Source organism: Trachypithecus francoisi, unplaced genomic scaffold, assembly GCF_009764315.1.
Source record: "Trachypithecus francoisi isolate TF-2019V2 unplaced genomic scaffold, Tfra_2.0 Lachesis_group21, whole genome shotgun sequence".
Lineage (NCBI taxonomy): Eukaryota > Metazoa > Chordata > Mammalia > Primates > Cercopithecidae > Trachypithecus > Trachypithecus francoisi.
The window spans coordinates 43,348,870-43,372,999 of NW_022681467.1; the positions used below are offsets into that span (position 1 = coordinate 43,348,870).

Here is a 24,130-nt window from a genome sequence, read left to right on the forward strand (position 1 = left end):
TCCTTGGCTAAGTCTTCCCCGACCTCTGCTGGCTCCACAATGCCACATGACACACCTGCCTCCAAAGCTGCCATCCTGCTCCACTGGCAGGCAGTTAGTGCCAGGCGGGCCAACAAGAGCTGCCCATCCCTCCAGCCACAGGGCTTCAGCCACATCCAGGTATCTAAGGGAGAGACCAGGGGGCCTGGGCCAGGGTGGCAGGGGTGGCATCCAGCGACACTCAGGGGCAGCCAGGACACAGCCACTGGGTGGACGTGGGGGGTGGGAGGGGCGGGTGACCCCCACCCCTGTTGGTCTCTGGTTTGGGCAGTTGGGGGAAGGGTACAGAGAAGGCCTGGGCTGGGCGAAAGGCCGAGTTCAGATATGGGCAAACTGTGTTTGGGGTGCCCGGGGAGAGCCATGAGGAAGGACTCTGAAATTCAGAGCTGCAAGCGGGAGGGTGAGACGGGTGGGGGCCACGCAGGCCCAGGCATGTTTTCCAGAACCCGGCGCCCAGGATCAGGCTCTACACAGGCGCTCCTGGCCTGCGCAGCTCCACAGGGCTGAGAAGCCACAGCCAGGACTCCGAGGTGCGTCTGGCTCCCTCTGGCAGGCACCCTCTGAGCCCCAGGTGATTCCTGCAGGCATCCACAAGCTTCACCGACTGAGCAGCTAGTGTCTGTGGAGACTGCCAGCCTCAGTCCCAGGCAAAAGCACGTTTCCCTCGAGGGGGCACTCAGCACCGGGCTTCCCTCCAAGGCCAAGGCAGCGCATGTGGGTGACAGCGGCTCCTCCGGCTCCAGAAAACTCGTAATGAATAAACATACACTCTTAGTATGATGAAATATCTTAGCTCAGCTGACCGTCACAGCAACTTCCACAAGTGGACATTATACCCATTTTACAGATAAGGAAGTGAGGTCCCCAAACAAATAAGCCATGCATCCAGAGCTGCAGCCAAGGCCTTTGTATTTTTGGGTCAGGTACATCTTTTTTTTCCCCCCACACAGATAAAATCATTAATGAGAAGCATACATAGTGGTTTAGAGCAAGTATGCACAAACCGTTCCTGTAAAGGGTCGGTTAGTCAATATTTAGGCTCTGCAGGCCCATGTCCCAGTTGCAACTACTCATTACTGCCATTGTGGCTTGAAAGCAGCTATCAGGAAAATGAATGGGCATGTCCATGCTCCAGTAAAGCTTTATGTATAGATGCAGTTTTAATTTCATATATTTTTCACGTCATGAAAATTACTCTTAAAAGCTTTCTTGTGGTAAAAAAACACGAGCGGTACGCTTTTTTTTTTTTTTTTTTTTTTTTTTTTTGAGACGGAGTCTTGCTCTGTCGCCCAGGCTGGAGTGCGGTGGCCGGATCTCAGCTCACTGCAAGCTCCGCCTCCCGGGTTCATGCCATTCTCCTGCCTCAGCCACCCGAGTACGCTTTTTAACAAAGTTTTACCTGTGAAGTAGAGAACCGTTAACTCTAAGCACCATGTCGTACAGCAGATCTCTGGAACTGTTTCATCTTGCATAACTGAAACCTCATACATCTTGAACAGCACCTCCCCAGTTCCCCCTCCCCTGGGCCCTGCCAACCACCATTCTCCTTTTTGCTGCTATTGTCTGACTAATTTAGCTGCCTCATGTAAGTGGAATCATGCAGTATTTGTCCTTCTGTGTCTGGTTTATTTCACTTAGCATAATGTTCTCAAGGTTCATCCACACTGCTGCATATCATAAGATTGCCTTATTTTATTGTTTTATTTTGAGACAGAGTCTCGCTCTGTCGGCCAGGCTGGAGTGCAGAGGTGCGACCTCAGCTCACTGCAGCCTCTACCTCCCGGGTTCAAGCGATTCTCCTGCCTCAGCCTTCCAAGTAGCTGGACTACAGGCATGCACCACCATGTCCAGCTAATTGTTGTAGTTTTAGTAGAGATGGGGTTTCACCATGTTGGCCAGGCTAGTCTCAAACTCCTGACCTCAAGTGATCCGCCTGGTTTGGCCTCCCAAAGTGCTGGGATTACAGGCATGAGCCAATGTGCCCAGCCGGGTTTCCTTCTTTTTAAAGGCTGAATAACATTCCTTTTTTGTATATACCATGTGAAAAATGCTCTTCTTTTGATTGTTTTTTCAACTAGTTGAAAATTAAAAACCATTCTTAGCTCAGGGGCCATACAAAAACCACTAGTCTGGGCCCACTGGCTGTGGTTTAGTGCATGGACTTTGAAGCCAGATGGCCTGGGTTCGAATCCTGCTTTATCACTTACTAGGCTGTGTGGCCTGGTTACATTACTTAGCCTCTCTGGGCCTCAGTTTTCTCATCTGACAGTTGGGAATACTAAGAGTATATACCTCACAGACTATGGTGAGAAACGCATGGGTTAATTTATGTAAAATGATTCAAACAGTATCTGGTACATGATATGTCTAAATGAGTGTTAGTCATTATTCCTCAAGAACCATATGCCTGCAGTTTCTTTGTGAAAATTAAAATAGTACAAAGGACAGTGAAGTCTCATTTGATTAGATTACTCCTTACTGCCCCCCCAACCCCGTCCATAACCTTGGCTCTTCTGTCCCCTACTGAGAATAACCTTTCCAGTGTTTTATTAGGTAAGTTATAGTATCACTTTATGCATCTTTTTATATTATTAATCGCAGCATACTGTACATATTCATTTATCTATCTGACAAATACAGCAGTGAACAAAACAAATGAGCATTCCTGCCTTTAAGGGGCTTGTATTCTTATGAGAAGAGACAGATACTTTACAAACAAACCAGTAATATACACAGGGTGTAATGCGTCAGATGGTGATTTGTTGCAGTAAGGAGTGTGTGTGGGGGTGCCCTTATACAAGGTGGTCCAGGAAGGCTGAAGTGAGGTGACATTTCATTAAGGACCTGAGGAGTTCTGGAACTTGCTTTTCCCATTCTGCCTGCTGGGCTCAGGACATCAGGCAGACCTGTCCCATCCTTTGCCCAGGATCTTCCAGGGGAGGGATGCTTCATGGTCATTTACTTATTTCGTGTATTGGTGGACTTTGCCGATTTCTTTCAGTAACAAACAAAGCTACAATCAAGTGCTCTGTCACACCATCTCCTGCATATGACTGAGGCTTCTCCAGACAGACAGAGAAGTGTACATGCTGCGGCAAGGGGTGGGGCACATTTAAGTTCATAGAATCTGCCGGGTTGCCCCCAGACTGGCTGTGCACTGCCATCACCTCCCCACAGAGTCACCCAACACCCAGGCCTGCTTTGACCACCTACCTGGAAGCTTCTTCGGGGGACTCAACCCTAGGTCATTCTCACTTTGCTTCCCACCAACAACTGTCTTCCCTTCTCCAACCCTCTTCTGCCATTAGTGCTTGTCCTGTATCACTGTTTTCTCATCACCACCGCCTCTCTGTCTGTCCCTGACATCTGGACTCCTTTGGTGGCATGTACCCACCTGTGGATTAGTGACTTGGGACAGAGTCCTCAGAGGCCTTCTGAGGGGGGCTTGCGAAGGTTGAGCTTCCTCCCTGCCTGGGCCTCTCAACAAGCCTCTCCCCGAGGCCAGCAGTGACATTCCGCCTTGCCAGAAGCATCTTACCGCCTGAGTCTAGGGCCCACGGCACAGGGCTCCTGAGATCTGCCTCAGCTGGAACCCCGGGCTCACTCCTGTTCCCTTGACACTTGGGCTCCTGCTGCCCACTGCTACCCTCAAGATTTGAACCCTGGACCTGAGCCAGTTCTGACTTCACCGCCCCACCCTCTGACCACATCCCTGTTAGAGCGTCTGTTCCCAGGCCCCTGGTAACTGGGGCGGGCGGGGGGTGGGGTGCGGACAGGAATCCTCTCACGCCTCTCTCACAGGGCTGTTCTCCTTCACACGGGGAGATGTGTGGGGGTGGGACACAGGGCAAAAGGACGGACGTTCTATGTCCCCATGCTTAGCCCCAAAAGAACCCTGAGCACCCCGGGATAACCTGATTATTGGGCTGCTCTGAGACGAGGCGTGGATGTGGTGAAGAATTTTTAAAAGGAGGGAATGTGTTTTTCAGGATATTTAGAGAATCCGCCTGCACTGAGGCTGGGAGGAGGGAAACAGCGTGCTTAGCCCTGGGACTGGAATTTATATTCCAAGGAGTCCATGCTGGACTGCCTCATCAGAACTTTGGAATTAATTCACTTGGGAGGCCGCAGGCCTACTATGTGCAGAGTGAGACTTGAGGGCAGGCGGAAGGCGGCTTCTGCCACCTGGGCCTGGACCCATCAGACTTATGGGAAGCTGAGGATGACCTGTCAGAGGCAGAGGGATCTCCATGTGTGCCGGTGTTTCCAGAACAGAAGCGGGACAGTGTTTTTTGGCCGTTGAGCACCTAGTCAGCCTTCTCCTGGTGGAAACTCCATTCTTATGTGGGGCTCTATTCTCAGCCAAGGTTCCAGGGTAGAGCTCCTGCTACCCCCAAGTCTGGCTCAGGAGTGAACCATGTGACTTATAGTCCAGGGAACCAGGCATCCTCCCGACCACACTGATTGGCTCAGGGACAGACATGGGACTGATCCAGAGCCAATGAGATGCACTGAGACTCACTGGGAATCCTGGGAGAGAGACTCCCACGCTTGCAGCTGGCCAGGAAACTGGGAAGATGTAAGGAAGGTTACATTGCTACCAGGAGGAGAGAGAGCGTCTGTGAATACAGTCGAGCAGAAGAAAACAGAGCTGACAGTTGAGGGAAACCAACTCCTTGGGGGTTCATTTGAACTCCTGGATCCACCCATGCCTGATACCCCTACAGATGGTTTTTCAGTAAAACAGGTGAATATATTTCCTCTTTGATTAAACCATTGGGAGTTAAATTTCTGTTCATAAACATCTGCAAGTCCCTAGTCTGATTACAAAAAATTACCCTATAGTGGCCGGGTGCCATGGCTCATGCCTATAATCCCAGCACTTTGGGAAGCCAAGGTGGGTGGATCACTGAGGTTGGGAGTTCAAGACCAGCCTGACCAACATGGAGAAACCCCATCTCTACTAAAAATATAAAATTAGCTGGGCATGGTGATGCATGCCTGTAATCCCAGCTACTCAGGAGGCTGAGGCAGGAGAATCGCACGAACCCGGGAGGCAGAGGTTGCAGTGAGCCAAGATCGTACCATTGCACTCCAGCCTGGGCAACAAGTGCAAAAACTCTGTCTCCAAAAAAAAAAAAAAAAAAAAAAAGCTGAGATGATTGTAATAACTAGCAAGCTTGGAGGTTGAAATGGCTCATACTGGGGATGACAAAATAGATGGGTGTGATGTGTGTGTGTGTGTGTGTGTGTGCATTAATGATGTATGCACATCACTTAATGGTTTATATCACATCTTCATGTGCCAGACTGTGAGCTCCAGGAGGACCATGGCTGGGTCTGTTTTCATTCACCCTGGAATAGCCAGCACTTGGCATGGTGCCTGGCACACAGCAGGCTCTCAATGAATACTTGCTGGGGGTGGTGAATGAATAATGGAATCAAGTTTGACTAGTCCACTCCCCTCATATGATTGTTCTGAGTATTAGAAGTACTACGTGTTAAACACCCAGCAGGGTGCCTGGTACACAGTAGGTGCTCAGTAAATGGAAGTGCACATGACTAAGTATGCAAGCGTATGCTCGTTTGTCAGATTTGGGAGTTGAGGCTCTTAGGAGTAGGCAGCATGTCCAAGGTCACGTAACATGTGTCCAGGTTGGGGCTCTGAGCTTGATCCCACTGACTCCAAATGCGAAACTCACTGTACAGTCCTGGAGGGTGTTGGCAGAAGACTGACATGATGGGCTGAAGGGCCACAGGCCTGTGGGTCAGGCGTGCTCCATTCATGCAGGATTTTAGAAGAGTCTGAATTAGCTGCCAATATTTACCAATCAGGAGATTTCATAGGTAAAAAATACAAATTTGTGGCTTCTGCCGAAAAATCAGGAAAACTGGCCGTCTGGGTCCACAGTTCTACCTGGGCCCGATCTGCCCCTTTTAGACAGAGGCCTTCTCCACAGTCCCCACCAGTCCCTACTGTCCACTCGCTCCCGGCTTGCTACCCTCTTTCAGTGATTGCCTGTTCTCTAGTGACTTTAACCTGGGGAGTCACAGTAGGCAGGGCCCAGGACTGGTGGCAGTGTGGAGGGGAAACAGAAACAGTGGATTTGGCAGCCGGTCTGGGGAAAGAATGTACCAGCTGTGGGGGGATGTCAGAGCTGACTCTGAGGATTCGGATGGGGCAGGAAGATTTGCTCATTTCCTTATTTCTTTTAAAATGGGACATCTGGACGAAACATCACCGTCAGCCTCTCCTTCTCCTCCTCCTCCTCATCATCTAAGCCAGGGGTCAGCAAACTACAGCCAAGCAGGTCCACTGCCTGTTTTTGTAAACAAAGCTTCCTTAGAACATGGCCATGCTTATTTGTTTGCATATTATCTATGGCTGCTTTCACATTATAATGGCAGACTTCAGCAGTGGTAACAGGACTGTAAGTCTTATAAAGTCTAAAATATTTAGTATCTGGCCCTTTACAGAAAGTATTTGTTGCCCTGATCTAAGCTACTACATACTGAGTATTTACTACGTGCAAGGGGACGCTTCTAATGTTCTACATGTATTAACTCATGTGATCCTTAAAAACCTCTGTGGTAAAACCATAAGGAAACACCACTACACGCCCAGCAAAGTAGCCCTGACAAAAAAGACACCACCAAGTGCTGATAACGGATGCAGAGCAACTCCCATTTCTGGCTGGGAGTGTCAACTGGTGCAACCTTTTTTTTTTTTTTTGAGATAGAATCTTGCTCTGTTACCCAGGCTGGAGTGCAGTGGCACGATCTTGGCTCACTGCAACCTCTGCCTCCTGGGTTCATGCCATTCTCCTGCCTCAGCCTCCCGAGTAACTGGGTTCACAGGCGCCCGCCACCACACCAGGCTAATTTTTGTATTTTTAGTGGAGACAGGGTTTCACCATGTTGGCCAGGCTGGCCTCGAACTCCTGACCTAAAGTGATCCACTCGCCTCGGCCTCCCAAAGCACTGGGATTATAGGCGTGAGCCACTGCGCCCGGCCGGGTGCAACATCTTAACACATCCTATGTCCCAACAATTCTTCTTCAGGTGTCTAACCAAAATAAACGGGCACATATGTCCACTAAAAGCCATGGACAAGGATGTTCACGGCAGCTTAGTTTATAACAGACCCAAACTGGAGACAACCAAATGTCCATGAGTTGTTGAAGGGATAAATACAGATCTCACAGACACTGCACTGGGTGAAAAAAGGTAGACGCAGAAGAGAACAGACTATACAATTCCATTTAGGTGAAGTTCTAGAACAGGCAAAACTAATCCACGGTGACAGAAGTCAGAGTAGATGTCATCCCCAGGATGGGGGTCATGACTGGAGAGGGGTCCCAGGGAGTCTTCTGGAAATGCTGTATGTCTTGATTGGAGCCGTGGTGAAACAGATGCACGCATATTTGAAACAGATGCACACGTATGTGAAAATTCATTGAGCGGTCCACTTAAGATCTGTGCATGCTACCTCATGTCGATTAATCTTAAATTAAAAATAGAAAAAACTACGACTGAGGATCAACCACTTCAGCAGGTGCTTAGGCAGGAACCACTCACTCTGAACATGCACACGCCTTGTGCTCAGCAACGCTGCCGTGAGGAGCGGGTATAATAGAAACGAGCCCCTGTGCTCACCAGGAACGAGGTTCTAGATGGTGCTCAGCAGCACTATGTGTAATAACCCCAAACTGGAAATACCTAAATGCCCAATAAAAGTAGAATAAATAAACAAATTGCGGTATAAGCGCATGACGGAATGCTGGGCAGCAAGAATGAACTCAACATAATACTAAGCAAGAGAAGCCAGAGGCAGAGAGAATCTGTAATGCTAAGAGTCTGAATCACTGTTATGCTCGTGGGAAGGGTGTCGAGTGGGGGGAATTCTGTGAGGGGACTGCTGCGGGCGGTGGTGACATTCTCTTCTTGGCCTACCTGGGTGCTCGTTACACATGTCCGTTTAGTTTGCAACAAGCCCTTGAGTGGTACACTCTGTATATGTACTTTCTGTAAGAATATTCTGTCTCGGCAAAATGTTAAAAAACCATACTCTTGGAAACAGAGACTCTTCTTTGAGAAATGAATACTTTTCTTTTCTTTTTTAAAGACAGAGTCTTGCTCTGTCACCCAGGCCCAAGAGCAGTGGCAAGATCTTGGCTCACTGCAGCCTCAAACTCCCAGGCTCAGGCAATCCTCCCATCTCAGCCTCTCCAGTAGACGGGACCATAGCCATGTGCCACCACACCGGGCTAGTTTTTGCATTTTTTTGTAGAGACAGGGTCTCGTCATGTTGCCCAGGCTGGTCTTGAACTCCTTGACTCAAGTGATTCGCCTGCCTTAGCCTCCCAAAGTGCTGGGATTACAGGCGTCAGCCACTGTGCCTGGCTGAGAGATGAAAAAACTGAGAATGAGGAGGTGGATGTAAAATGCGCAAGGTCACACTGTTAAGCGTCTGAGTCACAATCTGAACCCAGGTAGTCTGGCTCCTGAGTTGGGCCCCTAACTGCTGGGCCTCACGGCCTCTCCCAGGCCGGAAAGGTCGCAGCTTACCTTGGAGTAGTCGGAGCCATGCTTCTCTTTCACCCCGTTCCGACACAGCGTGTAGTTATAAAAGCGGGAGTTTTTAAGAAGTCCGACCCACTCCTTCCAGCCGGGCGGCACGTAGGAGCCATTGTATTCATTAAGATACTTCCCGAAGAAAGCTGTGGAGAGAGATGGATCAGGAGGCCACGTGAGAAAGTGCCTGACGATGTTTATTAAACCATTGTATTATGCCCGAGGCCTGCGTATGCACACCTGCTCTGCCATGGAGCCCTCTGGCACACGGAGCCAATGGATCCCTTCTCCAATGTTATTACATGCATTGAATACAAGACATAGGGTTACAGAGAAAATCAATTGCTTGGAAATACGGTTACCAAAACACCAAAAGCATTTGCAATACAGTGTGTCTTTTATTTTTGATTTTTATTTCAGATGGAATCTTGCTCTATTGCCCAGGCTAGAGTGCAATGACACGACCTTGGCTCACTGCAACCTCTGCCTCCTGGGTTCAAGCGATTCTCCTGTCTCAGCCTCCCGAGGAGCTGGGATTACGGGCGTCTGCCACCATGCCTGGCTAATTTTTTGTATTTTTAGTAGAGACGGGGTTTCACCATGTTGGCCAGGCTGGTCTTGAACTCCTGACCTCAGGTGATCTGCCTGCCTTGGCTTCCCAAAGTGTTGGGATTACAGGCATGAGCCACCACACCTGGCCTACTGTGTCTTTTAAAACCTTGTAGAGAGTGATCATTTCAGAACAGTCACAAGTGAAAATATTTGATTTTGTGATATCTGCAACAACTGTAATGGGATATTAAAATACTGGTGATTTCTACAGATGACAAAGCTACAGATTCTGCCAACATACTGTGGTTTATGGCCTATGCTCATATTGGAAGCAAATGCTAAGTTTCAGCTGTATGTTAGTAAAAATGAGACTGTAATTATTTTTCCCCATTGAAGTTTGTGGATCCCTTGGATTCTGTCTACTACACAGCAACCAGAATGGCTAACATTAAAAAAATGGGCTTAGTATGGGTGGGGATGTGGGACAACTTGAGCCCTCACACACTGGGTGGCTGCCCCAACTGGTCCAACCACGGTGGGGAACTCTTTGGCTGTGTCTGCTAAATTTGAACGCACTGATAACTTCTACCCAGCCATTTAAATCTTGGGTATCTACCCAATAGAAAAGTATTCATACATTCACCTAAAGTCAGGTGTAAGACATGACAGCACATTTGTAATAGTAAATAAGTAGAAACAAATGAAATGTTTATCAACAAAAGGATGGGTAAAGAAATTGTTGCATATTTAGAGAATGGAAGGCTACATTGAAACTTGAATGAAAGACCTAGTGCTACATTCAAGAACAGGGATTACTCTCAACAACCTAAGAATGTTAAGAGAAATAAACCAGATACAAAAGAATACATGCCATATGACCTCATCTATGTGAAATTCGAGAACAGGCCAAACTAACCTATGGTGTTAGAATAAAAACAATGGGTATCCTGGAGACGGGGGGAGGGTGGGTGGGAGCAGCAAAGGGAGTTTAATGAATGGTCTTGTTCTATGTCTTGCTGGTTCAGTCGGTGACACATCACTGGCCTGGACATTTGGGAGCCGTGCACTTTTCCACATGCATGCTTTACATCAACAACAAAGCTTAAAGAAAATCATCCTAATTCATCGGGAAGGGGATGTGCCTAAAAACTCTCTGTGATGAGGAGACAGACAAGTCCTCTTCATGGTCTTCTTCTGTTTTTATTTTGCATGTACATTTTTTTTTCTTTGAGACACGTCTCACTCTGCCACCCAGGTTGGAGTGTAGTGGCACCATCACGGCTCACTGCAGCCTCAACCTCCCAGGCTCAAGTGATCCTCCCACCTCATCCTCTCGAGTAGCTGGGACAACAGGCGCATGCCACCATGCCTGACTTATTTTTGTAGTTTTTGTAGAGAAGGGGTTTCACCATGCTGCACAGGCTGTTCTTGAACTCCTGAGCTCAAGCGATCTGCCTGCCTCAGCCTCCCAAAGTGCTGAGATTACAGGCGTGAGCCATGGTGCCTGGTTTGCATGTACAATAATTGCTGACTAGAGACAGCAATCCTATTCTAGTCCTCTCTTTCTACGAGGACTAGATGAGGACACCGCGGTTCTGAAATTTCTGACGAGTATTGTTGAGAGCACAGAACACGAGCGTTCCAGGCAGTTGTAGGGACGTAAGGAGATCTTGCTAACAGACAGCTCGGCGTTGGGCCTTGTGCGTGTGAGTACTCAGCTAAGAACTCAGGATGAAAAGAGAAAGGCCGGGGAGGTGAACCCCCAGAGGAAGGACAGTGGGTGGGATGGGGCTCTGGTGCCCTTAGAGGAGAGGACAACCCATCCACCAGTGTCCCTGGAGAAAGTACAGAGCCACCTGGCCCTGGGAGAGCTGCAACGGAGCTGGCTCCCTCTGCAGGGGTTTTCCTGGTGACCTGGCAGATTGCTGACACTTTCCGGGAGTGGCAAGATGCCTTAGGAACCCAAGCAGTGGGATTCTGGAACCCCCAAAATACAAGGCAAAGGGGAGCACGTCATTCAATAACTCGCCCACCATGCAGGGCTGGGAGGTGACCACTCCAGAGGGAGGAGCTGATTAAACACCTCCTAGAAGGATCTGGGTACACAGGAGAGGTGAAAATAGGAAGGGAGGATCCCCCAGCAGCCTCAGGGGTAAGGTCCAGGATGGAACCTCCCTTTCTGTGGGAGGACGAAGCAAAAATAAATGGGAAGAACCTGGCGTTCCGCAGAGGAGGCGGCGGGGAACCGGCCGCACAGTCTCTGAGTCATATCCAGTTTTCACAGAGTGAAATGTAATTAGGTGGTGGGTGCCTAATTAAACAGCGACTGGGCGTCCTTGGCTAGGTGTCAGGGAGTCACTGATGGAGTGGGAGGCAGCATGAGAGTCCCGGGCAAGTTAAAGGCCTGCGCTTCTCTTTCTCTGGCACCTGGAATGTTGGAGATGCCTCAATGCATCCAGCTCCTCAAAGCAGTGGCTCTTGGCCAGAAGAGGGGTAATCTCTGTCCCCAGGAGACACTTGGCAATGTCTGGAGACATTTTTGGTTTCATTACAACTTGGTGTGCTGTTGATATCTGGTGGGTGGAGGCCAGGGATGCTGCTCAATATTCGCCGACGCACATGGCAGCCCCCACGCTACGAAGACTGAGCCAGGACAAAATGTCAGCAGCGCCTAATCTAATAAACCATATCTTTTTTCTTTTTTTTTGGAGAGAGGGTCTCTGTTTCCCAGACTGGAATGCAATGGCGTGATCTCGCCTCACTGCAACCTTCACCTCCTGGGTCCAAGGGATTCTCCTGCCTCAGCCTCCTGAATAGCTGGGACTATAAGCGTGCGCCATGATGCCCAGCTAATTTTTGTATCTTGAGTAGAGACGAGGTTTCACCATGTTGGCCAGGCTGGTCTCGAATTCCTGACCTCAAGTGATCCACCTGCCTCAGCCTCCCCAAGTTCTGGGACTACAGGCATAAGCCACCGTGCACGGCTGAGAAACCCTCTCTTATGTAAATAAACCTGTCTATGGTCCAACCCTCTAGTATCTCACCCTTCAGGTCTTTAGAGCCATCTTGTGAGAGCCAGGAAGGCCCCTGGAGACCAAGTGAAGCTCAGGAAACCAGATTTCCTAAACCTAGTGACCTTGACCCCCACCTCTGACGCTGCCCTCCATGTGGGGGGCTCCACTCCTGTAACACTCTTGGCCTCTCTCCATGCTCTCCTGTACCTCCTCTGAGGGGGACAATATACAGCAGAGGTCACCAAACCTTTTCTGTAAAAGCCAGATAGCCGATATTTTAGGCTTTGTGGGCCAGTGGGTCAAAGGGTCTCTGTGACAACTACTAAACCCTGCTACTGTTAAAAAGAAAAAAAAAAAAAGTCACAGACAGGACATAAACAAGTGGGCGGGGCTATGTTCCGATAAAGCTTCATTTACCAAAACAAATGGAGGGCCTGGTTAGGTCCACTGGCTGTGGTTTGCTGACCCCTACCATGTGTCTAGTGGGTTTGAAGGGCCAAAGTGGGCATGGGTAGCCCAGTCCTTCCCGTGCTTTTCCTCTGGGGACTGAACTGCCCCCAGGGAGTGCCAGCTTTCAGGAGGCTTGTCCTGTCCACGTGGGGAGGAGAGGTGTAGACCAGCATCAGTGAAAAGTCTGTCACACTCTGGAGTTTAGTCAGGAAGCCCAAATGCCCTCAGAAGGAAGCCATGCCCTCAAACCCAGCCTTCACCAGATTCATCAGAGTGCAGTGTTGACTGTCATCTGCTGACTCTCGGGTTTGATTTCTTAATCGGCTCAGGACCTCAACAAGGAAGAGGGTAAAATTTAATAAGCCCCCTCATAAATTGGTATTCCCATTTTTCTAAGAAAAAAATGAGCTTTATTATTGTTATTACTATTATTTTTTTGAGATGGAGTCTTCCTCTTGTACTCAGTCGGGAGGACACTGGTGTGATCTCAGCTCACTGCAACCTCCGCTTCTCAGGTTCTAGCAGTTCTCGTGCCTCAGCCTCCTGAATAGCTGGGATTACAGGCATGACCATCACGCCCCGCTAATTTTTGTATTTTTAGTAGAGACAGGTTTTTGCCATGTTGGCCAAGCTGGTCTTTAACTCCTGACCTCTGGTGATCCGCCTGCCTTGGCCTCCCAAAGCGCTGGGATTGCAGGTGTGAGCCACCCCGCCTGGCAGAGTTTTATTATTTTTCACTCTTCTTTTTTCTCCATTTCCCCTATGCCCCACTTTGCCCTTTAGAAATGCAATTAAAACCTTTTACCTCCCCTACACCAGACAGTCTCTTCAGGCCAAGTTCATCTAATCACCTGCTTAGAGGCTCCGGAGCGGAACTCTCACTCACCAGGAGGTTGCCTCCAGAGACAATGGTCCATCTACAACCCAAAGTATACCTGCTGTGAAACTCCCTCCCAGGTGGAGAGCTTCTGGCCACCCTTAGAACCTAGTTCCACCCACAAAGGCACCAGTGGCTGTCAGCTGACTTCCCCGTAGATGAAGTACTCCAGTGAGATACGCGGACCCCCCAGCACTCACTTCCTCCCCTGTGTGCCATTCATGCCAGGCCCCCTTTTAAAAGCACCTCCTTTCTGCTCCTAAAAGCAAAGCAGCACTCTTAAGGCAGGAAGACTGTACTTCTTCTCTTAAGCTAGCTTTCGAATAAAAAATCACTTTCCTTATGCCAGATCTCGCTCTTACTACCTGCGTTTTGGTTACACCTCCCTACAGAGCCCCGACACTTTCTATCCACAGCAAACAATACTGGCGGTGATGTAAAAAGATTCCTTTTGAAACAGCTGAAGTCCAGGGTGAAACAATCTGGAGTAAAATGTTAATAGAATCAGTGTAACTGGGCATGATAAACATCATGATGGTGGCACTTGAAATTGCTGAATTTGAGGTCCCACTGCCCTAGGGAAGGTACACATGCCTATATCCATTCGGCAAGTATTGATTAAACACCTATGGTATGCAGGGAGCTGTCCCAGGCACTGGAATCACAGGAGTGAACAAGACCACCAGGATCCCTTCTGCCCTTGTGCGGCTAATGTTCTAGTGGGGAACAGTGACAAACGCGATAAAGAAAATAAGGGAGAATGACAGGACAGAGTGGCCCCACACAGTGCTGTGAGAGGCCCCGCTGGGCTGAAGAACATGAGTCAGAGGGGACAGGAGGAAAACTGCTCCAGGCAGAGGGAACTGGCAGGTGCAAAGGCCCTGAGGCTGGTACAGGCGTGGGGGCATCGTGGAACCCAAGGGGACGGTGAGGGAGGGAGGAAATGGCATCGCAGGGAAGAGGGGACAGATCCCATAGGGTCCTGGAGACTGTCTTGAGGAGTGGCAGGGTCCGCACCTCTCCTGGAATATTGCATGCCAGATTTTGCCTTTTGTGCATTTTCCTGGAAACAGGTCCACAGCTTTTGACACATTCTGAAAGGAGCCCAGACCACAAGTCATTTAAGAGGCACAGATTTTCACCCCCTCAGTTTGCAGAAAAGTGAACCGAAAGTCAGAGAAAAAAGCTTCACTGAACTCCCCACTGGGGAACTGGGTTTCCCGCTACATTCCCACATCTTCCAAGTCCCCACCCACTGAAGCCACTGGTTCTTGAAGACTTGGGCCAAGGTCTTTCTGATGAATGCTACAGTTCAGCTTCTTGGCTTGGCTGCTGGGATAAGAATTTCTTCGTGGGGAGTGGGGGCGGGTCCTCCTCCTGCCCATGGAAGCTCACTCCTGCCCATTCTTTTCAGTGCCACAGATGTCAGCATGTCCCAAGCTGTTTCCTCTGCTAGAATCTCCCCTTTCACGTCTCTTTCCTTTCTCCAACCCCCAACCCTTAAAAACCCCAAAAGGGTGTATTATTCAGTCTCCACTAGGCTCTAGAAAACAGGGCTTCAGTCAGAGGCTTTTAGTGCCAAATTAGATTTTGCTCTCATTTGATTAGATTTCCCCAAGGCACTTTTAAAAATGGTTATTCCGGCACCAGTGGAGGTGGGAGAAGCAAATTAGCGTGGGCCCTGGGGCTCCTGGGCTGGGAGATACAGCCAGGAGAATGAGCTGGAATTAAAACCAAGATTAAAAGCCCAGCCCAAATTGTGGCAGGTGGCTGGTGCCGGGAAGCTTGGATTCGCTGAGCTTTTGAGGTGGGGACAGCACAAGAGGAGGTGGGGCAAGCTGGGGGCTGCCGTGGGGGTGGGACAATGTGGCAGGCAGATTAAGAGGAATTAATGGCAGGCCAGGAAAGGCCATTGACAATGAGCTAGCTGGTGTCTGCCCCTGGGTACCAGGGCTGGCATCTGCTAAAAGGCCAGAGCACTTACTGCCTCCTGTGTGCCTGGCACTAGGTGGAGGCTTCACCCGCCAGGCTCTGTCATCCTTTGGGCACCGACACTTCCTTATTTAAGTCACACAGGTTGAGCTTGACTGTTGACTCCAGGAATGTGTGCAAATCCTTGACTGAGCCATCAGTACTGCATTCCCCTGGTGATCATGGGTAAACTGGTTAGTCGAGGCAAAGGCATGTGACCCAAGCTGGGCCAACTGCAGCAAGTCAGCCCTGGGATTTTTAGGGAGCTATTAGAAAAGAGAAGGTTTTCTTCCTCAGGGCTTGGAACTGGTGGGCTACATAACTGAAGCTGCTGGTAGCCACCTTGCCACCAAAGGGAAGAGTCTGTCTGAGCAATATCGAAAAAAGTGGAGGTGGGAAAGATACAGACAGAGACAGAGAGAGAGAGATACAGAGATACAAGAGAGAGAGATGCTGGTTTGAGGCCCTGGGGGATCCAATCTTACCTGAAACCACTTTTTTTTTTTTTTTTTTTGAGACAGAGTCTCACTCTGTCTCCCAGGCTGGAGTGCAGTGGTGTGATCTCGGCTCACTGCAACCTCCACCTCCTGAGTTCAAGCGATTCTTCTACCTCAGCCTCCCAAGTAGCTGGGACTACAGGTGCCCGCCACCACACCCAGCTAATTTTTGTATTTTTAGTAGAGAAGGCGTTTCGCCATGTTGGCCAGGGTAGTCTCGAATTCCTGACCTCAGGTGATCAGTCCACCTTGGCCTCCCAAAGTGCTGGGATTACAGGCGTGAGCCACCGTGTCTGGCCTGAAACCATTTCTAATGCTAGCATTTTCAGTTTTATCAGTGTCTTTCAATTAGGGAGAACACTGGGCAATGGAGACATTTTTGGTTATCACAACTGGGTGCTGAAGGGCTGCTACTGGCATTCAGTGGGCAGAGGCCAGGGATGCTGGTAGAAATCTTATAATGCACAAGACAGCATCCATAATAGAGAAACATCTCACTCAAAATACCACTAGTGCTGAAGTTGAGAAACCCTGAATTATGCAAATCCATAAACCCCATCACTGCACTTTTGTGTTGTTTTATTTGCTTAATTTAGTTTGAGTTCTTTCACCTGCAATTAAAAGGCCCAAGATGCTTAGTGTTGCACAGGGTTTGGAAACCACATCTGGCCTGCTGCTTGCTTTTATAAATAAAGCTTTATTGGAACACAGCCACTCTATCTGTTTACACATCGTAATGGCTGAATCGCACAGTTGAGTTGCAATAGAGGTGGCAGAGGTGGGGGTGCAAGTCTAAAATATTTACTATGTGGTTCTTTACAGAAAGGGTCTGCCAATCCCTGGTGTAAAGCAAAATTCCCCGTGTGCAACAAAGGATCCCTTTGGAATTTCAAATAGGATAGCAGTAACCTGGAAGAAGTGATGACAGCTAAGCAGAGGTAGATTCTAAACTGGGTAGGATAGCGCATGGGGCTCTGTGGTGCAAAGGAAAAGCAACAATGACACAACGAGGATGGTAATGAGGAAGACAATGATGACAAGAAGAGCAGCCAATGACAGCCTGAGTTGGGAGGATCACTTGCTCTGCATGGTTCCAATAAGCACAAACTTTAGCTTCCACAGTTCAGTCCAATAACACCAGTCCCCTGCAACATGGGTTAAACTTAGTTACTACTGTAGATTAACTGTGAGGGACAGCATAAAGGACAAATGCCATTGCTCACCCTTCAGTGCACAGGTTGCTGTGTATGACCGATGCACATTGTGATCAATGGCCCAGCATGTGGCTCCTCACAAAGCCTATTACAGGTGTTTGGTTGCTGTGCATCTGTGATTCAGTTCGTGCACAGACAGCAAAACGTGTAGTGGTGTGACCTCCTTGTCACTCAGTAACACATCTACAAGGCAGTTTACAAAAGTGGATCGTGAAGGAGAGAACTGGCCAATAGAGACGCAAGTGCAGCAAAGAAATGAAAAGATGCTGAAATGGAAACTTCAAAGTAAATTGGAATTGTAAAAGAAATGGAAGCAGATCGTGGGAATGTTGACAGTGTCACTGTTTGACAGACTCTATACACAGCCAGAAGAGCTTAGCTGAAGGCAGACTTACGCGACATAAATGAAGAAGAAGTTGTGATGAAAAGGATGATGTTCCTAAGGAAATGCTGCTGACAAAAAAAGAAAACCCTTTACATTAAAGGAGTTCCTGGAGATATTTCACAACACTGAAAGCTCTGTGTCCCTAGGCAAGTCTTTTAACCTCTTAATACCTCTGTTTCTCCAGCTGTCAAATAGAGTTAATAATAGTATCTACCTCAGAGGGTTGCTATGAGAACTAATATATGTATAGATGACATTTTGGTCAATGACAGACCGTATATACAATGGTGGTCCCATAACATTATAATACTTTTTTTTTTTGAGCCACGATCTTGCTCTGTTGCTCAGGTTGGAGTGCAGTGTGTTATCATGGCTCACTGCAAGCTCAAACTCCTAGGCTCAAGTGATCCTCCTGACTCAGCCTACTGAGTAGCTCCAGATGCACATCACCACCCCTTGCTAATGTTTTTAATTTTTTTTTTAGATGGAGTCTCACTCTGTCGCCCAAGCTGGAGTGCAGTGGTGCCATCTCAGCTCACTGCAACCTCCGCCACCTGGTTCAAGCAATTCTCCTGCTTCAGCCTCCCAAGTAGGTGGGACTACAGGTGTCCACCATCATGCCTAGCTTTTTAAAAAATTTTTAGTACAGACAAGGTTTCACCGTGTTGGCCAGGCTGGTCTTGAACTCCTGACCTCAGGTGATCTGCCCGCCTCAGCCTCCCAAAGTGCTAGGATTACAGGCATGAGCCACCACACCCAGCCTAATGTTTTTTTTTTTTTTTTGAGGCGGAGTCTCGCTCTGTTGTCCGGACTGGAGTGCAGTGGCCAGATCTCAGCTCACTGCAAGCTCCGCCTCCCGGGTTTACGTCATTCTCCTGCCTCAGCCTCCCGAGTAGCTGGGACTACAGGCGCCCGCCACCTCGCCCGGCTAGTTTTTGTATTTTTAGTAGAGACGGGGTTTCACCGTGTTAGCCAGGATGGTCTCGATCTCCTGACCTCGTGATCCGCCCGTCTCGGCCTCCCAACGTGCTGGGATTACAGGCTTGAGCCACCGCGCTCGGCCTAATGTTTTAATTTTTAGTAGAGACGGGGTGTCACTATGTTGCCCAGGCTGGTCTGGAACTCCTGGGTTAGCCAGGATGGTCTCGATCTCCTGACCTCGTGATCCGCCCGTCTCGGCCTCCCAAAGTGCTGGGATTACAGGCTTGAGCCACCGCGCTCGGCCTAATGTTTTAATTTTTAGTAGAGACGGGGTGTCACTATGTTGCCCAGGCTGGTCTGGAACTCCTGGGCTCAAGTGATCCTCCCGCTTTGGCCTCCCAAAGTGCTGGGAATACATGCATGAGCCACCATACCCACCATATTTTTACTGTACTCTATTAATACGTTCATGTATGTTTAGATACACAAATACTTCCCATTGTGTTACCATCGCCTACAGGATTCAGTAGGGTCACATGCTGTAGAGGTCTGTAGTCTAGGAGTAATAAACAGGTCACACCACAGAGCCTAGGTGTGTAGCAGGCTACGCCATTCAGGCGTAAGTGCACTCCATGATGTTCGCACAAAGACAGAATCACCTAACGACACACTTCTCAGCATGTATCCCCATTGTTCTGTGACACACGGCTGTACGTTGCTTGGAACCGGCACACAGCAAGTGCCTACTAAGGATTATATATTCATTATCCACCAACGGGCCCGTCTCCTGTTATAGCCAACTTCTTGCTGTTAACATCTGGCTTAATGGAGTCCTCCTGCTCCCCCGGAGGGGATCACTAGCTCCCCAAATCCTTCCTGCACCCTGTTTCGTGGCCCAGCAGGTTGGCCACTTCCCCTGCAGGCAGCTCTGCGGTGGAGGCTCCACGTGGCTGCTTCCCCATTTGTCTGAGTTAAGTGCTCCCAGGGAACGATTCAGAGCCTGATGGGAGGAGGAGACCCTTCTGTTTTCTCTCCCAGCCCCAAATCTAACTGAAATTGCCTTGTAATAATTGCATTTGTGGTCTGTGAAAGCTGTGTCTCGTGGCGACCAGGGACTGAGATTAGCTGGTGGTAAACCCGGCACAGGGGCACACAAGGCATCATTGGGGATACTAAGCAAGCCAAAGGCAATGGCGGAGAAAGAGGGCTCCTGCAACCAGAAACCACTGGGAACCTCGGCCACCTCTCCCTGCTGCAGACATGTCCCTGCCATGCCGGGCCGGCGTAGGAACACGGTGTTCCTCCCAGCATTAATTCTCCCTTTTCCTAGTAACACAGGTGGTGATGTGGCAGAGTGGCCAAAGTGTCTCTGCAGTCAGACTGTCTGGGTTTGAATCCTGCATCTGCCACCTCCTAGCTGTGGGACCACAAAGGACTTCGTCCCCTGTGGTTGTTGGCAACGAGTAAGACGACAGTGCACCCCCACCCACTGCTGTGCACGTGGATGAGCTGACAGGCATGCAAAGGGTGAAACAGGACCTGATCTGTCCTAGGGGGCCTCCCAAGAGGCAGCCAGCAGGACAGACAGCACCCACTGCTTTCGGAGGACTTTCTCTCCCCCACGACGGGCCATCTGGCTGGAAATATCAACAGGGCTTTTTTAAGGACATCAGCAACTTTTGGTACATGTTCATCCCACACCATCTCCACCCACACCCTACATTAAAGGTAATTGACAAACAACTCTCTAAGAGTCCAAATGTTCCAGAGCTGACTCGCTGAATCATGCGACACCATTTCATTAAATATTTATTCACTTTGATTTGGCAATTTGTCCTCATATTTTGGAACGTGCACACACATACATCTACGCACATGCATAAATATACAACACATACATATACACACATGCATGAATACATATACACAAGCACAAATACACCACATATACACACATGCATGAACACACAATACATACAATGTGTGAATGACATAAAAATACAGATACATGAATATATGGCACACATATACGCACATGCATAGATATACAAGATTCATATATACACAATGCATGAATATACATGTACATATATACACAATATATGAAAATACAATAAAAGCACATATACACACATACACGAATACACAACATATACATATACACAGGGTATAAAATCCCCAAAAAGACAGAAATGCATCTTGCTTCTTCACCTGTTTCCTTCTCACAGCCAACTTCCAACTGGACTTCTGCCTCCGCAGCCCTCCCAGAGTCCCAACTTCCCTAAATGGCCAGAGGACCCTTCTGAGCCCAAGAGCCATCAGACCATCTCCCTTCAGGGACGTGCTGCTGGGCTCACTCTGTTCCGACTTCTCCAGGCCTCACGCTCCCTATGAGCCAAGCTCTCTACCCCGCCGGGCACTGGCACCTGCTCTTCCCTCTGCCTGGGATGCCTGCCTCCTCCTCACGGTGGTGTCTCAGGTCAGATGAGACGTTGTCTGTGACCACCCATTCGTCTATACTCACCGGGCTGTTTATTTCCTCCACAGCACTCTGCACTCTCTGAAATTATCCTATAGATGCGTTTGTTTTCTTGTTTATCCTCATCTCCCCAACGAGGGTGTGGGGTCCATAAGGCAGGAGCCATGCCTGGCCACTGTAGCCCCAGCCCAGTACCTGGCCCAGAGTGTGCATACGGTGAGCATGTGCATACGGTGAGCAGCGGCCGACAGGAGGGCTGGTAGGTGGACCTGATTGAGGTACACATGACGTGCAAGGTAGGGCAGCGCCCTCTAACGTTAAGCCTCACATCCCTTGCCCAGGAGCACAGGAGAGGTGGCAACCGCATGTCTTACTGAAAGGGATTCTAGGCTAGGCGTGGTGGCTCACGCCTGTAATCTCAGCACTTTGGGAGGCCAAGATGGGCAGATTGCTTGAGCTCAGGAGTCTGAGGCCAGCCTGGGCAACATGGAGAAGCCCAGTCTCCACCAAAAAACCAAAAAGTTAGCCAGGTGTGGTGGTGCACGCCTGTAGTTCCAGCTACTTGGGAGGCTGGGGTGGGAGAATCACCTGAGCCCAGGAAGTGAGGCAGAGGCTGCAAATGAACCAAGATCCTGCCACTGCACTCCAGCTTGGGTAACAGAGCGAGACCCTGTCTTGGGGGGCGGGGACGGGGAAAGAAAAAGAAAAAGAAAAAGAAAGGAAGGAATTTCTATTACAGTGTCTGCAGGACAGTGCTGCACGCTGAAGAAAAACGGGTCAATGGAGCAGGTAGGGCTGCCAACTGCACGTCTGTGTGCAGAATACACTGAACCAGGGGTGACTTTGCCCTGCAGAGGACAATGGGCAGTGTGTGGAGCCATTTTTCACTGCTATGACCTGGGGGTGGGGGTGGGGGAATGTGCTACAGGCATCAGCGGGCAGAGGCCAGGGATGCTGCTGACCATCTTCCAATGCATGGGACAGCCCTCCTCCCCCAGTAAAGAATGATCCGGCCCCAAAGTGTCACCAGTGCCAAGGTTGTGAAACTGTGTAAAGTGCGCCATTTAAAAAGTTGTCCAAATGTGCCAATAACGACAGGGGTGCAGTGTGGCTTTCAAGAGCTTGGTTTACAGAGTCAGAGGACTCTGACTCCTTGGGCAAGTGAGTGCTCCTGTCTGAGCCTCAGTGAATTCTTATAAAATGGGAGCAGCAGCAAATGAGATTGTGCATTAAGAACTCTGAAAAAGGGCCGGGTGCAGTGACTCGCGCCTGTAATTCCAGCACTTTGGGAGGCCGAGGTAGGAGGATCACTTGAGCTCAGGAGTTCAGGTCTGCAGTGAGCCATGATTGTGCCACTGCACTCCAGCCTGGGCAACAGAGTGAGATTCTGTCTCTGAAAAAAAAAAAAAAAAAACCAGTAATAAATAAATAATAAAAATACTAAAAAAACAAAAACAAAAACAAAAACCCAAAAAGGAACTGTGAGTTCCCAAAATCCAGCCTGCTTTCCTTTTTCAGGCAGGGGGATGAAAACTTGGGCCTCTGGAGAAATAAAAATGGTTGTTAGAAACCAGATGTGACACCGTTTTGGAAAATGGCAAGGCCCCTCCGAGACTCCAGTAATGAGCTTGGGGAGGAGTGTTCATGCTGCACAGAGAAGTCGGCTGAGCATGACACACATCTATTAGCAGAGATGGGCCGGAGCGTGGAGCTGAGCCAATGACAATAAACAGTGTTTGCCAAAGCAATTCAGAAAGGTCGCTGAAAAATGAAGCAGAACCCTGTGGAAAGTCCATCCTTCCCGAAACAGACCCGTGCTATTTCACATGCACAAAGTCTGTGAAAACAAAACGGGGTCTTTGCCCTTCGTGGCATCATGTAAATTCCGGCTGTCCGCGTGCCTCTCACGCACGTTTGGCCACTTTGATGTATCATTTGGACCGTTGCATACTTAGTAATCTCCTTCAAATCACTTCATTTGGTGTCAAACCAGCACTTCACACCGGCCTCTTGATTTTCACCCTGTGATCCATACATCCGTCAATGCCAGTGGGTCAAGGGGGACCGTCAATGCCAGTCCCCATGGGGGGACTTCAGCTCCTCTGTCCTCCCTCACATACGTCCCAGCAGCTTCACCCTCAGGACACATCCAGGTCTGACTACTTCTTATCATCCGCCTGTCACCATCTTGGTCTAAGCCACCACTGCCTCTGCCTGGATCTTGCTGGAACCTCCTCCCTGGTCCTCCTGTCTCCTCCCTCCACCTTCAGCCCATCTTCCACAGCAGCCAGAAGGATCCCATTAAATCGCAAATTTGTTCAAGCCCCCAACTCTGTACAAAGCCCTTCAATGGCTCCACATCCACCTAAACTAAAATCCAAAGTCCACGCCATGCCCTACAAAGTCCTACAACTGTCTCCTGTCCCGCTCCCTGACTGCATCTGCCCCCACTTCCCCCCTGGCCTCCTGTTCCGTGGTCTCCCTCTATCCTACCAGCACCCCAACCTCAAAGCTCATTCTTGATCCCGGGCCTTTGCCTCTGCTGTTCCTGGAAGAATCACCTTCCTCGGATACCTGCATGGGCTGCTTCCTCACCTTTCCCAGCTATTTGCCCAAAGCTTTTTACTTTTATTTTTTTTCCCGTATAGGGCCTCACTCTGTCACCCAGGCTGGAGTGCAGCGGTAAGGTCATGACTCACTGCTCCCTCAACCTCTCTAGGCTCAAGCTATCCTCCCACCTCAGCCTTCCAAGTAGCTGAGACCATAGGCACAAGCCACTATGCCCAGCTAATTTTTGTATTTTTTTTTTTTTTGGAGAGACAGAGTTTCATTATGTTGCCCAGGCTGGTCTCAATTCCTGGGCTCAAGTGATCTGCCCACCTTGGCCTTTCTCAGTTCTGGGATTACAGGTGTGAGCCACCATGTCCAGCCTCAAATGTTAACTTACTGGGGTTCAATCCTAACCCTCCTATTAAAATGGCATCTCACCACACCGCCCAGGCTCTCTCCTTTCCCCTGACATTGCTTCTCCACATATTTATTCACCACATTTCTCTGTCTTCTAGTTTTAATTACGTGCTTCTCCCACCAGAGTACCAGCCCCATGAGGGCAGGGGCTGCTGCGTCCCTTGTCCCCTGTGTCCCCACATCTAGAACA

At 49.3% G+C, this 24,130-nt stretch overlaps 1 protein-coding gene across 8 annotated transcripts in view; it reads right to left on the reverse strand.

Moving 5' to 3' along the window:
- SULF2 (sulfatase 2) overlaps positions 1–24,130 on the reverse strand; it is a 137,143-nt gene that overhangs the window by 41,588 nt on the left and 71,425 nt on the right. For all 8 annotated transcript variants that reach the window (XR_004431268.1, XM_033186671.1, XM_033186668.1 and 5 more), the window contains exon 4: positions 8,608–8,759. Coding sequence is in view for 7 of the 8 variants with exons in the window: in XM_033186671.1 (XP_033042562.1) it covers positions 8,608–8,759 (152 nt within the window). In the remaining variant the exon portion in view is untranslated. The remainder of the gene's footprint in view (positions 1–8,607; positions 8,760–24,130) is intronic.